This window comes from Pseudorca crassidens, chromosome X (assembly GCF_039906515.1).
Source record: "Pseudorca crassidens isolate mPseCra1 chromosome X, mPseCra1.hap1, whole genome shotgun sequence".
Lineage (NCBI taxonomy): Eukaryota > Metazoa > Chordata > Mammalia > Artiodactyla > Delphinidae > Pseudorca > Pseudorca crassidens.
In genome coordinates, this window is record NC_090317.1 from 38,395,835 (window position 1) to 38,413,157 (window position 17,323).

The 17,323-nt window shown below is 38.4% G+C and overlaps 2 protein-coding genes across 2 annotated transcripts in view; one reads left to right on the plus strand and one right to left on the minus strand.

Moving 5' to 3' along the window:
• The window catches only part of COL4A5 (collagen type IV alpha 5 chain), a 218,670-nt gene that overhangs the window by 111,436 nt on the left and 89,911 nt on the right, over positions 1 to 17,323 (minus strand). The window contains exons 2-3 of the mRNA XM_067722504.1: positions 11,274 to 11,333; positions 5,024 to 5,113 (exon numbers count right to left, since the gene is read on the minus strand). Of these exons, the coding sequence (XP_067578605.1) occupies positions 5,024 to 5,113; positions 11,274 to 11,333 (150 nt within the window). The remainder of the gene's footprint in view (positions 1 to 5,023; positions 5,114 to 11,273; positions 11,334 to 17,323) is intronic.
• Positions 4,123 to 4,470, plus strand: LOC137217383 (large ribosomal subunit protein eL39-like). Its single transcript, XM_067724148.1, has one exon. The coding sequence runs from the start codon at positions 4,175 to 4,177 to the stop codon at positions 4,328 to 4,330; it is 156 nt and encodes a 51-aa protein (XP_067580249.1). The 5' UTR covers positions 4,123 to 4,174; the 3' UTR covers positions 4,331 to 4,470.

Here is a 17,323-nt window from a genome sequence, read left to right on the forward strand (position 1 = left end):
GCTTTCTTATATACCAACAACTACCAGTTAGAAAACATAATGGAAGAAAATGTGCAATTTACAATAGCAGAAAAAGATAAAATATTTAGCAATGAACGGAGCAAGAAATGTTTAAGATTCATAAGAAGAAAATTTTAAAACACTTCTGAAGTTCAAAAAGGAAGACTGGAACAAATGGAAAGGCATTCCATGTTCCTGGATAATAGGATTCAACATTAAAAAAGTCAATTATCAACAATTTAGTTACACTGAGAAAAATTCTGAAGAAAAAAAAGATCAATGAGGGGACACTAGTACTGGCAGATATAAAAATATAGCATAAGATGTCAATAATTAAAATAGTTTGGTTCTGATATTTGAATAACCAGACCATTGGAAGAGTATGAAAAGTTGAGAAACAGGTCCATATATTCATGTGAATTTGGTATATAATGAAAGTGGCATTGCAAATCAGTGGGGAAAATTATATTGGGACACACTTGTGAGGACATCTGGAAAAAAAAGTGGAACTTACATCACAAACCATACCAGGATGAATTGAAATCAATAAAACATTCACATGAAAAAAGTGAAACTATTAATATACTGGAAGAAAACATGGGAGAATTATTTTATACTCTTACAGTGGGGAAGGCATGTAATATTCAAAACCCAAATGCCACAGAAGACCTCTGATAAACAAAACACACACACACACACACACACACACACACACACACACACATAAATATACACATACACATGCACACACCCATCGAAGACAAATGACAAACTGGTGGGATATAATTGTAACTCACAACACAGATAAAGGGCAATCTCCCTAAAATATAAATAGCTCGGTGAAATATGAAAACACCAACAATCCAGTAGAAAAATGGGCAAATGGTATAAATAGACAGTTCACAGAAATGAAAAGATGCTCAATCTTATTTTTAATAAGAGAAGTGCAAACTAAAAGTTCATTGAGAGGCCATTTTTCATCTAACAGATTGGCAAGAATCCAAGTTTCATAATAGGATTGGGTGAAGCTACAGGGAAATTGATCTTGTACATTGCTGAACCAAGGATAAATCATACAACTTCTTGGGTGGCAATTTGGCGATATCCACAAAAATATATAAATACATGTATGCTCTGATCCAGCAAAATCACTTCTAGTAATCTTAGAGATAATCCCTTATTGGGGAAAGAAAATCTATTTAAATTGTACATCATAGCAGCACTGTTTGTGGTAGCAAAAAATTGAAAACCACCTAAATGATCATCAATAGGGAACTGGCTTAATGAGTTATGGTTTATACACACAATATAATACCATGCAGTTATAAAAAATGAGGAGGTTCCGTGTATACTGATATGATATCTACAATGTATATCAAGTGAAAAACAAAGGTCAAACAATGTGTTGGATACCATTTTATAAACAAAGGGAGGTAAAAGTGTGTATGTGTGTATATGCATGTATGTGCATGTATATATTTGTATCTGCACACATATTCATAGAAAATTCTTGGGCATATTCACAAGAAAATAACATAAGTGGATGCCCATTAGGAATATGTAGAACTCAGTGGCTAATGGACACAGTGGAAAGGAGATTTTTTTCATTGTATACCCTTTTTATGTTAATTTATTTTGAACAAAATGAATATATTATCTATTGAAAATCAATTAAATTTTATTTTTAAGAATAAAGAAATCCTTTGGTAATCTTTATATATACACTCCTATATATATTTGTTTTATATATATTTACTTTCATATATGAGTATACAGATTAAAGAATAATCCTACAAAATTTTTGACTTGGTATGTATGTTAACACATACACATATGCCCGAATACTCAATCACATAAAAAGTATAAATTCAGCTATGTTGGGGAGCATGAAGTCATACTGAAGATAGAAGCAGAAAATGCTTCTAATTCAAAATCCCCAAAGTTTAGAAAGCAGTCAAACCTCCTCCTTTTATGGATATAGAAATGGAATCACAGCAAAAGACTGGATTGCTTTCTAAATTTAAACTGCATACAACCACACATTTTAAAATTATCATACTATTGTACAATAGTCCCAGTTAATGCTAAACTATTTCAAAAAATCTGATGTAGTTAGCTCTTTTTTTTTTTAATTAATTAATTTATTTATTTATTTTTGCGGTAAACGGGCCTCTCACTGCTGTGGTCTCTCCCGTTGAGGAGCACAGGCTCCGGAAGCGGCCATGGCTCACGGGCCCAGCCGCTCCGCGGCATGTGGGATCTTCCCGGATCGGGGCACGAACCCGTGTCCCCTGCATCGGCAGGCGGACTCTCAACCACTGCGCCACCAGGGAAGCTCTTTTTAATCTGACCTAAATCTTTATTAGACTTGCCACCTCTCACTGAGCATAGTGTGCAAGAAACTCAGCCCCAAATCCCAGGTAAACTCAGATACAAGAAATGTAACTTTATTTTTCTATGGTTCAACTTAATTTCTATTTCAGAGCACCCATTTCACTAAGATGGCTGAAACTTAACCTCAGTTAATTGGACTTCCCACCTCATTTTCACAAGCCTGTGCCTAAGCTATGGAGGGCTTAAGTCGTTCTGAGACGTTGAGGGGTGGGACAGTCTAGTCCAAGCTGGAATCCATTGAGATGTCCCATGCCAGCAGTCTACATGGACTGCTGCTGAGTTAGTGCTCAATTCTACCCACTTGACTCTTTCAGATCCTTCTGCTCTTTCTGGGTGCACAAGAAACATTCTGCTATTTTGCACCTCATTGGACATAGGAAATTCTGTTGTATGGCCCATCTACTTAAATTTTATGCAGTCATTTAGAGTCTTGCCTTTTCCTCAGTGTAAAGTTCTACTCAGGAAATTTAGCACATGTCCCTTCTGCTCTTGAATCTAATAAAACTTCCTTGGTGTACTGCCACCTCCTGAGAGATCATGCTCAAGCCTATTCCCACAATCTATGCTATGGTATAGTTAAGTGTTAAAAAGTATTTGTGCGTTTAAATTAATTTTCCCCCTTTACTCAGAGGACTACTTGATGAGTATCCATTTGATTTCCTTAATGCTCTAATGACACGATGTACCACTATTCCATGAAATAAAATTAGGAAAAAAGGGTTTCTAAACCACTATTATTTTCCAGGAAAATGAACAGAACTGGCCCTTTCATATATCAGTTCATCAGTCAAAGAGCCATTAAAAAAAAAAAAACAGAAGCTTTTCCCAATCTTAAAATTCACTATTATCTCTTCACATCCTATATCTTAACATGCATATAAGATGCTATCCTTGCTCGTGGTACAGGAGAAACTGCCCACACAGCAGTCAACGGGGAAAAGTATTCCCAACTGACAGGATAACAGCACCTTTGGATCTATGAGCCTGGGTACAGGAGAGGGAGAGTGTAAGGATATATTGTCTCCTTCTGTCTCTCCCACAGAATAGCCTGTGTGACTTCCACCTCACCAAATTCATTGATACACCTGTCTCAGATAGCTGCCGCCACTGTAAATTTGACAAACTGGTAGACATGTCTCTCACCACCCAACCCCATCTATTCCTGGCTTGGTAATGTTTGGAGCTTATGGTTACACTCACTCCTCCAGGCAGGCCTGATTGTCCTGCTTGGAATAATTTTGGACCATGATCCATTGGAGCCTCAGATTAACTACCTATTTTTTGACATAACTCCTCAAAGCCCGACCCATTCAGGTCCATGTTGGAGTAACCTATGTTTCTCATTTGGGTCCTGAAAAATCAGGAAATGGAATCGAGGAATCTGGCTCCTGGCTAAAGACCTATGTGTGATTTTTCAGGCCCAACCATATGGTAAGCCTCATAGAGAAAAGCTGCCCATCCCACACCAGAATTAGTGCACAGCCAATGCATGTCAGTCTCTGAAGGGAACTGTAGTAAAGGAGTCAATCCCCCTGGCTGGTCATGCTCTTATGCATATCTGCACTGAAAGGCCTCTTTACGTGGAACCTTGGTGAAGACGTCTTCATTCAAAGAGGGGGAACCTTGAGGACATTTTTTCTGTACTCTGACTCAGTAGTTCTCCACTCCTAGCCCTTCCCCCCTCCCTTCTTTCATCCTGCTGTCAGGTATACTAAAAAACAGCAGTTTTGCTCTTTTCTCTTGTCCTCCATTCTATCTGCGGCTGGATTTGATCATCGCCATGTCTTCTCACAAGACTTTCAGGATCAAGCGATTTCTGGCCAAGAAACAAAAGCAGAATCATCCCATTCCCCAATGGATTCGAATGAAAACTGGTAATAAAATCAGGTACAACTCTAAGAGAAGACATTGGAGAAGAACCAAGCTGGGTCTATAATGAGCCTCACATATGAATTCACACACATTATCAGAACATCACTAGTGTCTGGAACAGCTGCCTGTGTTTGATGCTCTCTCCTCTTGAGCTTTCCTCATCACTGCTCACTGTGTAGCTCTGTAATAAACATGTGAACCTTTTGTTGGAAACAACAACAACAAAAAAAACAAAACAGCAGTTTTTTGCTCCAAGCTCCCTGAGCAGTGAAACAATTCCCTGTGTCTGTGCTTATCCATTTCACCCTCACTGGCACTGTTCCATGAGGAATAATGGAAGAGTGGGGGAGTCCACGCTTTCTCTGGTTTATGTTTTGCTTATACACACTGTCACGGTTAAGTGACTAAAGCCTTGACTGTTACTTTCATGTTGGCTTGTTGTCTTAATCAGTACTCTGACACCTGGCAGTTAAGCGCTCTCCAGCTCAGCTGAGCTCCTGACAGGACTTAATTTTTGTTAAGGATCCCAATGACCACACACAATTAACAGCTTCCAAAAGCATTTGAATACAGCAGTAATATTCAGCTTTTTTAAAAAAACAACAACAATGAAGTATAGATTCTTGGCCATTCTATTGTTTTATTTAAATATTAGTTTCTGGCTATAATTCAGTAACTTTTTAATTGATTTGACACCTGTCCCACATTAAGATGGCTTAATTCCTTTAGTATTACTGGTTGGTAATTTGGCACGTACCTTTTGTCCCCGAGGCCCTGGCGGCCCTTCTGGACCTGGAAATCCAGGCAAACCTGGATGGCCTTCCAAACCTGGAAATCCTCTCTCCCCCTGCAATTGAACAAGAATGAAAGATAAAGTCATTTGTGAATTTTCAAGCACAAACATCGTTGAGATTCAAAAACATCAAATGACTATCTAGAGAAGACTAAATTAATTTAATTATGCTAAGTTCAGAGTGTCCACTAACATGGAGAAACCTGTAAGATAGGAGTGGAAAGATACAAATCACTCTGAATTTATATCGTATTTGGTAATGTAATCTCTTGCTTTCTCGTAAAAGTAAAAAGCTTATCAGAAATGAAGTTTATATATACTGACATCAAGAATTTAACAGGGAAGATGGCAATAAATCCAGGAAAACAGGAATGAAGGGGTTACATGAAATAAGTATGGTGCAGGGATGAAGAAGTGCAAAAGGAAAACATCAGAGAAGATTTCAGGTTTGCTGTGGAGTACAGAGTTGCAGGATTATTCAGAATGGAAATTCATTTGCTGATTAGCGATGAGTTAGCTAGAAAAAGGCTCTATAACATCAAAATTTTTATATTTTTCTCTGACTGTAAAATCAATACAAAAAGGAATCAATGTTTGTTGTAGAGGAAAAGAAAAAACCACCAGCAATTGTGACTCAAGTCCCAGTTCTGACCACAGCACTTATCAACACCAGCACAGGAGGGCTGTCTACCTACTAGTGAGGGTCTACTAGGTCTACATCTTATCACCATCTATCAGGAAAGGCTGCCTGATGTGCATATCTATACAACCAGATAGGTGGGTGTTGCAGGGCGACCATGTATACTAATATACCATTAGATAGACACATTAGGGTTAGTTAACTTGCATACAGTCAATTTATATTAAGAGTGTGAACCCTAACATCTCTAGGGGATCCAGTCACAGAAAGCAAATTCATCACTGTTAAGTTTAAGAACCCTAAGGGCTCACAGCTCCGTGGCATGTGCTTCCAACTGCAGTGCTGCAAGCAGTTCCTCTACTTTCCTAAGGCTTGAAGGTGGAGTCTCCGGCCAGAGGCTCTGGACCTTGTTCTGGGAACCCTCTTCTCCCCAGATCCTATCCACAGTGACAGCCTAGGCAGCACCTGAGAAAGAGAAAGCATCCATATCTACAAGGCAACTGACTAATGGGCCATTAGAAGCACTTACCCTTGGAGGTTAAGGTACAATAGACTTTCATTCATAACCCCAGTATGTGTGTGTATCTGTGTGTGTCTGTGTGTGTGTGGCAACAGGGGGTAAATACTAAGTTTAGCCTAGATAGCTTAGATGATCTTGTATTGAATAACTTCTTATGTTGAAGCATCCTACAATAAATATAAGCCCTTTGAAAAGGCTACTTCTGATCAGTTTTCACTTATTACTTCAAAGCAAATGAAGCAAATGTTAGCCAGTTAAAGGTAGACCCAAACATTCCTGTAGCTTTGACAATAATTATTATTGACATATTACAGCATTTTCTCTCTATTTTCTATAAATATATCTCTTTATTGTTTTAATTGCTCATAGAATTATGATAATTTAGTATCCATCAATCTCAATGTCATTATTTTGAAGGAAATAGAACAAGAGAAGAAAAATAAAAGATTCAAAAATTTTAGAGCTGGATTGGCTCAAATCATTACATAGCCCATATTGGCAGAGCAGGTAGTAGAAATCTGACCACAAGTGCCAGACCACAAGTAAGCTAGAAGGAAAAAGACAATCTAGTTCGAGTATATTTCCATAAGTGGAAAACACAGCTACGTTTTGGGATCTCCGCTAGTATTTAAAGCATATCTCTGCCAAAACTCGAGAATAATGCTTGAAGAGAGCTATATTTTCTCAGAAGCAAAACTGCTACCCAGGCTATAGATACGAGAGGAATACACTAGAAACTGAAAGTAGAGAGTGCTAAAAAGCTTAACTGTGCTGGGATTATTAAAAACCATATACCTATACCAGATACTTGTCCTGAAATCTCACACTATAGTCAAACGATGTTGTAGTCCTATCTAGCTGACAGAGCAATATTATACCACAGAAGATAGAAGGGCAATTACTGGAAAGTAGCAAAAAGAATTGCAATAGCAATCCCCAGCCTTTGAAAGGTAGAAAGTTTCCTGCAGTAGAAACTATAGAAGGCTTCCACGAGGAGAGGGTGCCAGGAGGGTCCTCTACCTAATTCCTAATACAGATGGCAGGGAAGGCTGACATTTGTTATGTGCCTACCCTTTGCTACTGGTTGTCAGGCAATTATTTAATCCTTACAGCTACCTAGATTTTACTGTAATTTTCTAACACTCACTAACACAGAAAATGGTGTAGAACATCTATTTCTGAAGGTCAAACTTTAAAAACACCTGGTTTATGCTGCCTGCCCATATTTGAATAAAAAATCAGTCTTATTTTTCTTTATGGAATAATATTCTTCTCCCCCTGCCTGTCCTTTAAATATTGGTATTTCTCTGGAGGCCCTTTTTGACCCTTTCCCTGGGAAATCTCAAACATCAACACATTTTTCCCTAAAAACTGGGCTCACAGGGCCAACTATCTTAAACATCTCCACTTGAATATCACACAGATGTTAAAAAAGAAAAAGAAAAAAAAAGAAACAGGCTGGGACCTGGGACCCTTTGCTACAGTGTTGCAATGCTTGCACCTGGACACAGCTCTCCTGGAAAAACAACACACAAAGAAACTATATGGGACTAAAAATAATTGCACGCATGTGCAGTTGGGGCAAATTCTGGACCCAAAAAGATACAAAAGATCAAAAAACCCAACTGCCACTTTTGAAGAGCCTGGAGCAAAAACAGGGTGTCAGGAGCAAAAGCAGGGTACTGAGCATGCCCCCTGCACACACCACCACCAGAGGGGTGGGCAAAACACCTAAGCCACCCCTCTGGCCCGATCCCTGGATGCACCCCTACCCCTGCTGCAGCAGGGGCCTCAGTAAAGCCTTGCCTTAAAAAAAAAAAAATCCATGATGTATTTTCGTAAATGCTTTCTTTGCATCTGCTGAGATAGTTACATGGTAGGCTTATTTATGTTTAAAATTTGTATTTAGGGGGCTTCCCTGGTGGTGCAGTGGTTGAGAGTCCGCCTGCCGATGCAGGGGACGCGGGTTCGTGCCCCAGTCCGGGAAGATCCCACGCGCCGCGGAGCGGCTAGGCCCGTGAGCCATGGCCGCTGAGCCTGCGCGTCCGGAGCCTGTGCTCCGCAACGGGAGAGGCCACGACAGTGAGAGGCCCGCGTACCGCAAAAAAAAAAAAAAAAATTGTATTTAGTCTTTTAATATGGTGAATTATAATTTTGGTTTTCAAATGTTAAACCAACCATGCATTCCTTGCATAAACCCCACTTGGTAAGAACACATTATCCACTTTATATGCCATTGGATCTGATTTGCTAAAATTCTGTTCTTCATTTCTGCATCTATGTTAATGCGCTATAGTTTAATGATTTTTAAAATTTTACCTTTGTCTGGCTTGGGTATTAGGGCATATTTGTTTCATAAAATTAGTTGGACATCAGCCCGAATGCTTCCTGTAAGGAACGGCACCAAGAAACGGAGGAGAGCTTAAACAAGCTTTATTTGGGAATGCTCCCGGGCGAGGTTCACTGGTCCGAGAGAAAGGGGCCAGAGAAGTCGCGCCTGGGCGAGGGTTTGGGCAGCATTTATAGAGGAAGAAGGGAAAGGGGTGTGGTGAATCCGGGAGGGCGCAGGTTATTCCTTATTTGGTGGTCTTTCCGGGTATCCTGGCAATATCTGGTGCCGGTCGCATCAGTCTTGGGACCGTTAGTCCCGCCCCTCGAAAGGCGGGAAGGCTGGGCCGGGTGGAAAGTCCCCAGGTCAGTTCCTGGAACTGGGTGGTCCGGAAAGTCTCCAGGTCAGTTTCTGGAACTGGGTGGTCCAGAAAGTTTCGGTCTGATGCAACCTGTGAGTCTGATTGCGTTCCCCTGCCTCGGGCCAGTTGGCCTTACACTTCCATTTTCTAAGTTTATGCAAGATTGATATTGTCTCTTACATAAATGTTTCACATAATTCATCAGTGAAAACTTCTGGACTGGAATTTTTATGTGTGTGTGGGAAGAGTATGATAATTCAATTTCCTTAGTAGATATAGGGCTAGTCATATTTTGCTTCATTTAGTTACTTAGTTTTAGGTAATGTGTATTTCTCAAGTTATTTGCCCATCTTTCTTCAGTGTTCTTCATTCTGCTGTTAAAAGCCCACCTGGTAAACTGTTCTTTCTTATATTTTGCTTTTCAAATCTAGATTTCCCTCCTTTTTATTTCACAATTTCCAATGCTCTGTTGCGATTCTCTATGTGTTCACTCATTATTCGCAGAGTTCCCTTTAAATCAACAAATATATTTATCCTATCTGCTTTAAATCTTTGTCTAAGAATTCTAACATCTGTGTTATTTCGGAGTTAGTTTTCATTGATTGGTCTTTTTCTTGACCATGGGTCGCTTTTACTTGTTACTTCACATGTCTAGTAAGTTTTAATTGCATAGTGGACATTGTAGTTAATATGCACACATACTGGATTGTTTTATATTGTCTAAAAAGTATTGAACTTTTGTTTTAGGAAATAGCTAACTCAGCTGAACTAACACTTAAAACTCTGTTTTCCTTTCAATGGACAGCAGTTTAGTCTATGTTCACTTATTGCAGGCTTCCAGCTGTTCCTTCTTGCTGGGTTGCATGAATCCTCCCCTACACATATAAAGTCCAGGGTCCAACCAAGTATTTGGGCTGCATTTACAAGCAGATTTTTGGTCTCTCCATTCTGTGACTCCCTCCATTCCAGCATATCTCCCATCATTTTCCAGCCATTCTGGCATCCTCAATTCTGTCCTGGAATTCTCAAGCCACTGAGACTTTGTTTTTCCGTCTGGGTTCTTGCCATCCTTCGCCCTGCAGACTGAAGTGCCCACCCAGGAGAAAAGGCACATAAGTGCAAACTTGCCCACTGTACTTCCCTTCTTTAAAAGACTCCTCTCTACTTTTTTCCTACTTTGGCCACTCTCCTGTACTATTAAATAGTTGTTATATTTTGTCCAGAGTGTTTACTTCTTATCTTAAGAAGAGTTAATCTGATAAAAGTCATTCTGCTAATATCAGAAATGAATCCCTCTTGGTGTTTTTACTGCTACAGAAAGTAGCTTTACTATAAAACTATTCCCCTCAAGCTAATGTTATTCAAATAAGGTTCTGTATAACACTCTTCAATTATTATTAATAGGTGTTCCGTTAGAAGGAAGGAAAGTGGGTTAAATGGTTAAATAGAGCTTGGAAATACAGCACTGCAAAACAAACAAATAGGTTTCTTTACTCCAGGACTTTTAAACACCTTTAGTATGCTAGTGTACCTTCTATACGCCTAAATGGAATATGCTCTTGAGATATTATCCCAAACTTTTTCATATATAATTAGTAATATTCAATAATTCATTCAAAAATGAATGAGCCCCAAAGAGTGAAGACTAGGGTATGATCACCTTCCTCCTAGTACAATTCCTTTTTGGCCACAATTCACTATCCCTTTTTAATCTTCTGTTTTCAATGTCAGTCACTGATTCATAGTGGCTAGGTTTATGTTATTTAATCATCACCAATACTTACTTTGTAATCATCATATCTATATAATAGGGATGCTGTTGTGGTTAAAGTGAGATGAAAACAGAGATAGACCATCCTTAACTTAAATGGATAAGATAAAAATACATGAAACACATGAAATTGTATGGTAACTAGCACAGATTAGTAGCCTGATAACTGTTTGGTTCCTTAAGAATTTTGCATTCTTTTGCCTATTAAGTCATTGACTGCAACAAGATTCATCAGAGGTTGGCAGACTACAGCTCTCAGGCCAAATTCAGTCAGATCCCTGTTTTGTATAGTACAAGAGCCAATAATGTTTTTACACTATTAAAGGGCTACTTTTAAAAAAGGAGAAAATTATGTGACAGAGACCTTATGTGCCTCACAAAGGCTAAATTATTTACCATATGTATTTTTACAGAAAGTGTTTGCTGATCTCTGAGATATAGTCTAATCCTTAAAGCAATCTAAAATAAGCAGTAGAGTAAGATTCATTTTATTTAATTAGATGCTGAGGTACAAGCCCTGTTTTTTTAAAAAAATATTAAAATCACGATTTTATTGGTTTTCCAAGTTTTTTAAGGCTCATCTCATATCTTACCTTTTCTCCTTTTATACCACTACAGTCACACTTTGATCCTGGAGAACACCCATAGCAAGCCTATAAGGAAGAGAAAAGGGGAGGAAAATCATTAAATATGAACCTGAAAACCAGACTCTGACTTATAGCTCAAATGAATTCAATAATCCAAACTTGTAAAACAACTACCAGAAAAACATCTGAAAGGATATATACAAAATTGCAAACAAAGGTTACCTCTGGGGAATCTTTCATCTTTTATTGTATACATTTCTGTTTGAACTTTTCAAAATGAGCAAATACTTATAATCTTAATCTCCCATTGCGGAGCACAGGCTCCGAACACGCAGGCCCAGCGGCCATGGCTCACGGGCCCAGCCGCTCCGCGGCATGTGGGATCCTCCCAGACCGGGGCACAAACCCGTGTCCCCTGCATCGGCAGGCGGACTCTCAACCACTGCGCCACCAGGGAAGCCCGAAAAATGTCTTTTTATAAATGAAAAAGAAATCCATATAACTTCCCTGTAATATGATTTTCAGCTCTAAGGAACTCATTTTCTCTCCTAACATCACTTATAAGAAATTACCTCTCAATCTATATGAGCAAAGACCTCGGCAACTAGCCAAAGATGCCTGCCACTTAAAGTCCCTTGCTCTTCTGCATTCATGAGCATGAAATACATACTGTCTTTTACCACCTTTCTTTTCTTTGCTTCCACTATTTCATCACTAGTAGCTCAGTCTCTAATAGCTCCAAGCTTTACCACAAAAGTTGTTCCCACAGCCTAGGTGTCCTAAATAGCCACTCGTAACAACTTCATTCACTCATATGAGGAATTGAGGTACTAGAGCCAGAAAAATATACTCCTCCAAAATAAGAACCTGTAGGACAAGAAGACAATAGATGATGTCTGCCATCCAGAACTATCCTTTACTCTGGCATGAAGCTGAACTGCTTAGAAAAACAAATAGTAATTAGTTTAACATATGTAGATAGCTCAGCATTTATGTACAATAAGGGGTTACGCTTCTCATCAAATAAGAGAAATTTTTATGTGATGTAAATACCAAATAATGTTTATCAATGTTCAGCCATGGGAGACTATGAATTAAAATGTACGATAGCCTCCGTCCCATCATTCCGCGCTTTCCTTTACTCCAATCACTACCAGTGTACCTTCCCCAATCCTTAACAAACTACTAACCTTGTCCTTCCGGTTAGAAATCCTAACCCACTCAGCTGCAACTCGAAGTCACCCTCATACTGAAACTCCTTTTCCTGATTATAACATCAAACTACAGGGGCTTGATGTTGGGGGAAATTTCTCATGCACATTGCAAAAGACTGTTCCAATAACAGATGTGAACTTGACATTTCTAATTGAAACAGTTATATAGCCACTATTTATTATACATGGGTGATTAGGTTATATACTCTGCTTTTAGTACTATACGCCAACTACATTAAGAGTTAAATAGACTTATTTTTATTTTTTTAACATCTTTATTGGAGTATAATTGATTTACAAAGGTGTTAGTTTCTGCTTTATAACAAAGTGAATCAGCTATACATATACCTGTATCCCCATATCTCCTCCCTCTTGCATCTCCCTTCCACCCTCCCTATCCCACCCCTCTAGGTGGACACAAAGCACTGAGCTGATCTCCCTGTGCCATGCGGCTGTTTCCCACCAGCTATTTTACATTTCGTAGTGTATATATGTCCATGCCACTCTCATACTTTGTCCTAGCTTACACGTCACCCTCCCCGTGTCCTCAAGTTCATTCTCTATGTCTGCGTCTTTATTCCTGTCCTACCCCTAGGTTCTTCAGAACCTTTTTTTTTTTTTAGATTCCATATATATGTGTTAGCATACAGTATTTGTTTTTCTCTTTCTGACTTACTTCACTCTGTATGACAGTCTCTAGGTCCATCCACCTCACTACAAATAACTCAATTTTGTTTCTTTTTATGGCTGAGAAATATTCCATGGTATATATGTGCCACATCTTCTTTATCCATTCATCTGTCGATGGGCACTTAGGTTTCTTCCATGTCCTGGCTATTGTAAAAAGAGCTGGAATGCACATTGTGGTACATGACACTTTTTGAATTATGGTTTTCTCAGGGTATACGCCTAGTAGTGGGATTGCTGGGTTGTATGGAAGTTCTATTTTTAAGGAAACTCCTTACTGTTCTCCATAGTGGCTGTATCAATTTACATTCCCACCAACAGTGCAAGAGGATTCCCTTTTCTCCACACCCTCTCCAGCATTTATTGTTTGTAGAGTTTTTGATGATGGCCATTATGACCAGTGTGAGGTGATACCTCATTGTAGTTTTGATTTGCATTTCTGTAATGATTAGTGATGTTGGGCATCCTTTCATTTGTTTGTTGGCAATCTATATACCTTCTTTGCAAAAATGTCTATTTAGGTTTTCTGCTCATTTTTAATTGGGTTGTTTTTTTGATAATAAGCTCCATGAGCTGCTTGTATATTTGGAGATTAATCCTTTGACAGTTGTTTCGTTTGCAAACATTTTCTCCAATTCTGAGGGTTGTCTTTTCGTCTTGTTTATGGTTTCCTTCGCTGTGCAAAAGCTTTTAAGTTTCATTAGGTCTCATTTGTTCATTTTTGTTTTTATTTCCATTTCTCTAGGAGGTGGGTCAAAAAGGATCTTGCTGTGATTTATGTCATAGAGTGTTCTGCCTATGTTTTCCTCTAAGAGATTGATCGTTTCTGGCCTTACATTTAGGTCTTTAATCCATTTTGAGCTTATTTTTGTGTATGGTGTTAGGGAGTGTTCTAATCTCATTCGTTTACATGTAGCTGTCCAGTTTTCCTAGCACCACTATTGAAGAGGCTATCTTTTCTCCGTTTTATTATCTTGCCTCCTTTATCAAAACTAAGGTGACCATATGTGCGTAGATTTATCTCTGGGCTTTCTATCCTGTTCCATTGATCTATATTTCTGTTTTTGTGCCAGTACCATACTGTCTTGATTACTGTAGCTTTGTAGTATATAATCTGAAGTCAGGGAGTCTGATTCCTCCAGTCCTGTTTTTCTTTCTCAAGATTGCTTTGGCTATTCAGGGTGTTTTGTATTTCCATATAAATTGTGAAATTTTTTGTTAGAGTTCTGTGAAAAATGCCAGTGGTAGTTTGATAGGGATTGCATTGAATCTGTAGATTGCTTTGGGTAGTAGAGTCATTTTCACAATGTTGAATCTTCCAATCCAAGAACATGGTATATCTCTCCATCTGTTTGTATCATCTTTAATTTCTTTTATCAGTGTCTTATAGTTTTCTGCATAAAAGTCTTTTGTCTATTTAAATAGGATTATTCCTAGGTATTTTATTCCTTTTTTTGCAATGGTAAATGGGAGTGTTTCCTTAGTTTCTCTTTCAGATTTTTCATCATTAGTGTACAGGAATGCAAGAGATTTCTGTGCATTAATTTTGTATTCTGCCACTTTGCCAAATTCATTGATCAGCTCTAGTAATTTTCTGGTAGCATCTTCAGGATTCTCTATGTATAGTATCATGTCATCTGCAAACAGTGAGAGTTTTACTTCTTCTTTCCTGTTTGGATCCCTTTTATTTCTTTTTCTGCTCAGATTGCTGTGGCTAAAACTTTCAAAACTATGTTGAATAATAGCGGTGAGAGTGGGCAACCATGTCTTGTTCCTGATCTTAGTGGAAATGGTTTCAGTTTTTCACCATTGAGAATGATGTTAGCTGTGGGTTTGTCATATATGGCCTTTATTATGTTGAGGTAAGTTCTCTCTGTGCCTACTTTCCGGAGAGTTTTTATCATAAATGGGTATTTAATTTTGTCAAAAGATTTTTCTGCATCTATTGAGATGATCATATGGTTTTCCTTCTTCAGTTTGTTAATATGATGTATCACATTGATTGATTGCTGTATATTGAAGAATCCTTGCATTCCTGGGATAAACCCCACTTTATCATGATGGATGACACTTTTAATGTGCTTCTGGATTCTGTTTGCTAGTATTTTGTTGAGGATTTTTACATCTATGTTCATCAGTGTTATTGGCCTGTAGTTTTCTTTTTCTGTGACAACTCTGTCTGGTTTTGGTATCAGGGTGATGGTGGCCTCGTAGAGTGAGTTTGGCAGTGTTCCTCCCTCTGCTATATTTTGAAAGAGTTTGAGAAGGATAGGTGTTACCTCTTCTCTAAATGTTTGACAGAATTCACCTCTGAAGCCATCTGGTCTTGGAATTTTGTTAGTTGGAAGATGTTTAATCACAGTCTCAACTTCAGTGCTTGTGATTGGTCGGTTTATATTTTCTATTTCTTCCTGGTTCGGTCCCAGAAGGTTGTGCTTTTCTAAGAATTTGTCCATTTCTTTCAGGATGTCCATTTTATTGGCATATATTGCTTGTAGTAATCTCTCATGATCCTTTGTATTTCTGCAGTGTCAGTTGTTAATTATCCTTTTTCATTTCCAATTTTATTGATTTGAGTCTTCTCTCTTTTTTCCTTGATGAGCCTGGCTAACGATTTATCCATTTGTTTATCTTTTTTTTTAAGTAGACATATCAGTCTGGATACCTAACTCCATTATTGGGGTATCGTTTCCCTATGCCGTTATTTTGTAGTATATATCTTAGAACACATGAATCAGAATCACCTAGAGATGTTTATTAAAATTTCAGATTATGATAGCCAACTTCAGACTATACTACAAAGCTACAGTAATCAAGACAGTATGGTACTGGCACAAAAACAGAAATATAGATCAATGGAACAGGATAAAAAACCCAGAGATAAACCTACGCACATATGGTCACCTTATCTTTGATAAAGGAGGCAAGAATATACAATGGAGGAAAGACAGCCTCTTCAATAAATGGTGCTGGGAAAACTGGATAGCTACATGTAAAAGAATGAAATTAGAACACTCCCTAACACCATACACAAAAATAAACTCAAAATGGATTAAAGACCTAAATGTAAGGCCAGACACTATCAAACTCTTAGAGGAAAACAAAGGCAGAACACTCTATGACATAAATCACAGTAAGATCCTTTTTGATCCACCTCTTAGGGAAATGGATGAAAAATAAATAAATAAACAAATGGGACCTAGTGAAACTTAAAAGCTTTTGCCCAGTAAAGGAAACCATAAACAAGACGAAAGGACAACCCTTATTTTGGGAGAAAATATTTGCCAATGAATCAACTGGCAAAGGATTAATCTCCAAAATTTACAAGCAGCTCATACAGCTCAAAATCAAAAACAAAAAACCCAATCCATAAATGGGCCGAAGACCTAAATACACATTCCTTCAAAGAAGATACATAGATTACCAATAAACACATGAAAGGATGCTCAACATCACTAATCAGTAGAGAAATGCAAATCAAAACTACAATGAGACACCACCTCACACCGGTCAGAATGGCCATCATCAAAAAATCTACAAAAAATAAATGTTGGAGAGGGTGTGGAGAAAAGGGAACCCTCTTGCACTGTTGGTGGGAATGTAAATTGATACAGCCACTAGGGAGAACAGTACAGAGGTTCCTAAAAAACTAAAAATAGAACTTCCATACAACCCAGCAATCCCACAACTGGGCATATACCCTGAGAAAACCATAATTCAAAAAAAGTCATGTACCACAATGTTCATTGCAGCTCTATTTACAATAGCCAGGACTTGGAAGCAACCTAAGTGTCCATCGACAGATGAATGGATAAAGTTGTGTCACATATATACAATGGAATATTACTCAGCCATAAAAAGAAATGAAATTGAGTTATTTGTAGTGAGGTGGATGGACCTAGAGTCCGTCATACAGAATGAAGTCAGAAAGTGAAAAACAAATACCGTATGCTAACACATATATATGGAATCTAAAAAAAAAAAAAAGGTTCTGAAGAACCTAGGGGCAGGACAGGAATAAAGACACAGACACAGAGAATGGGCTTGAGGACACAGGGAGGGGGAAGGGTAAACTGGGACGAAGTGAGGAAGTGGCATGGACATATATGTACTACCAAAATAGATATCTAGTAGGAAGCAGCCGCATAGCACAGG

Coding starts and splice junctions, on each gene's coding strand:
- LOC137217383 (XM_067724148.1), top strand. CDS start 4,175: ATGTCTTCTCACAAGACTTTCAGGATCAAGCGATTTCTGGCCAAGAAA.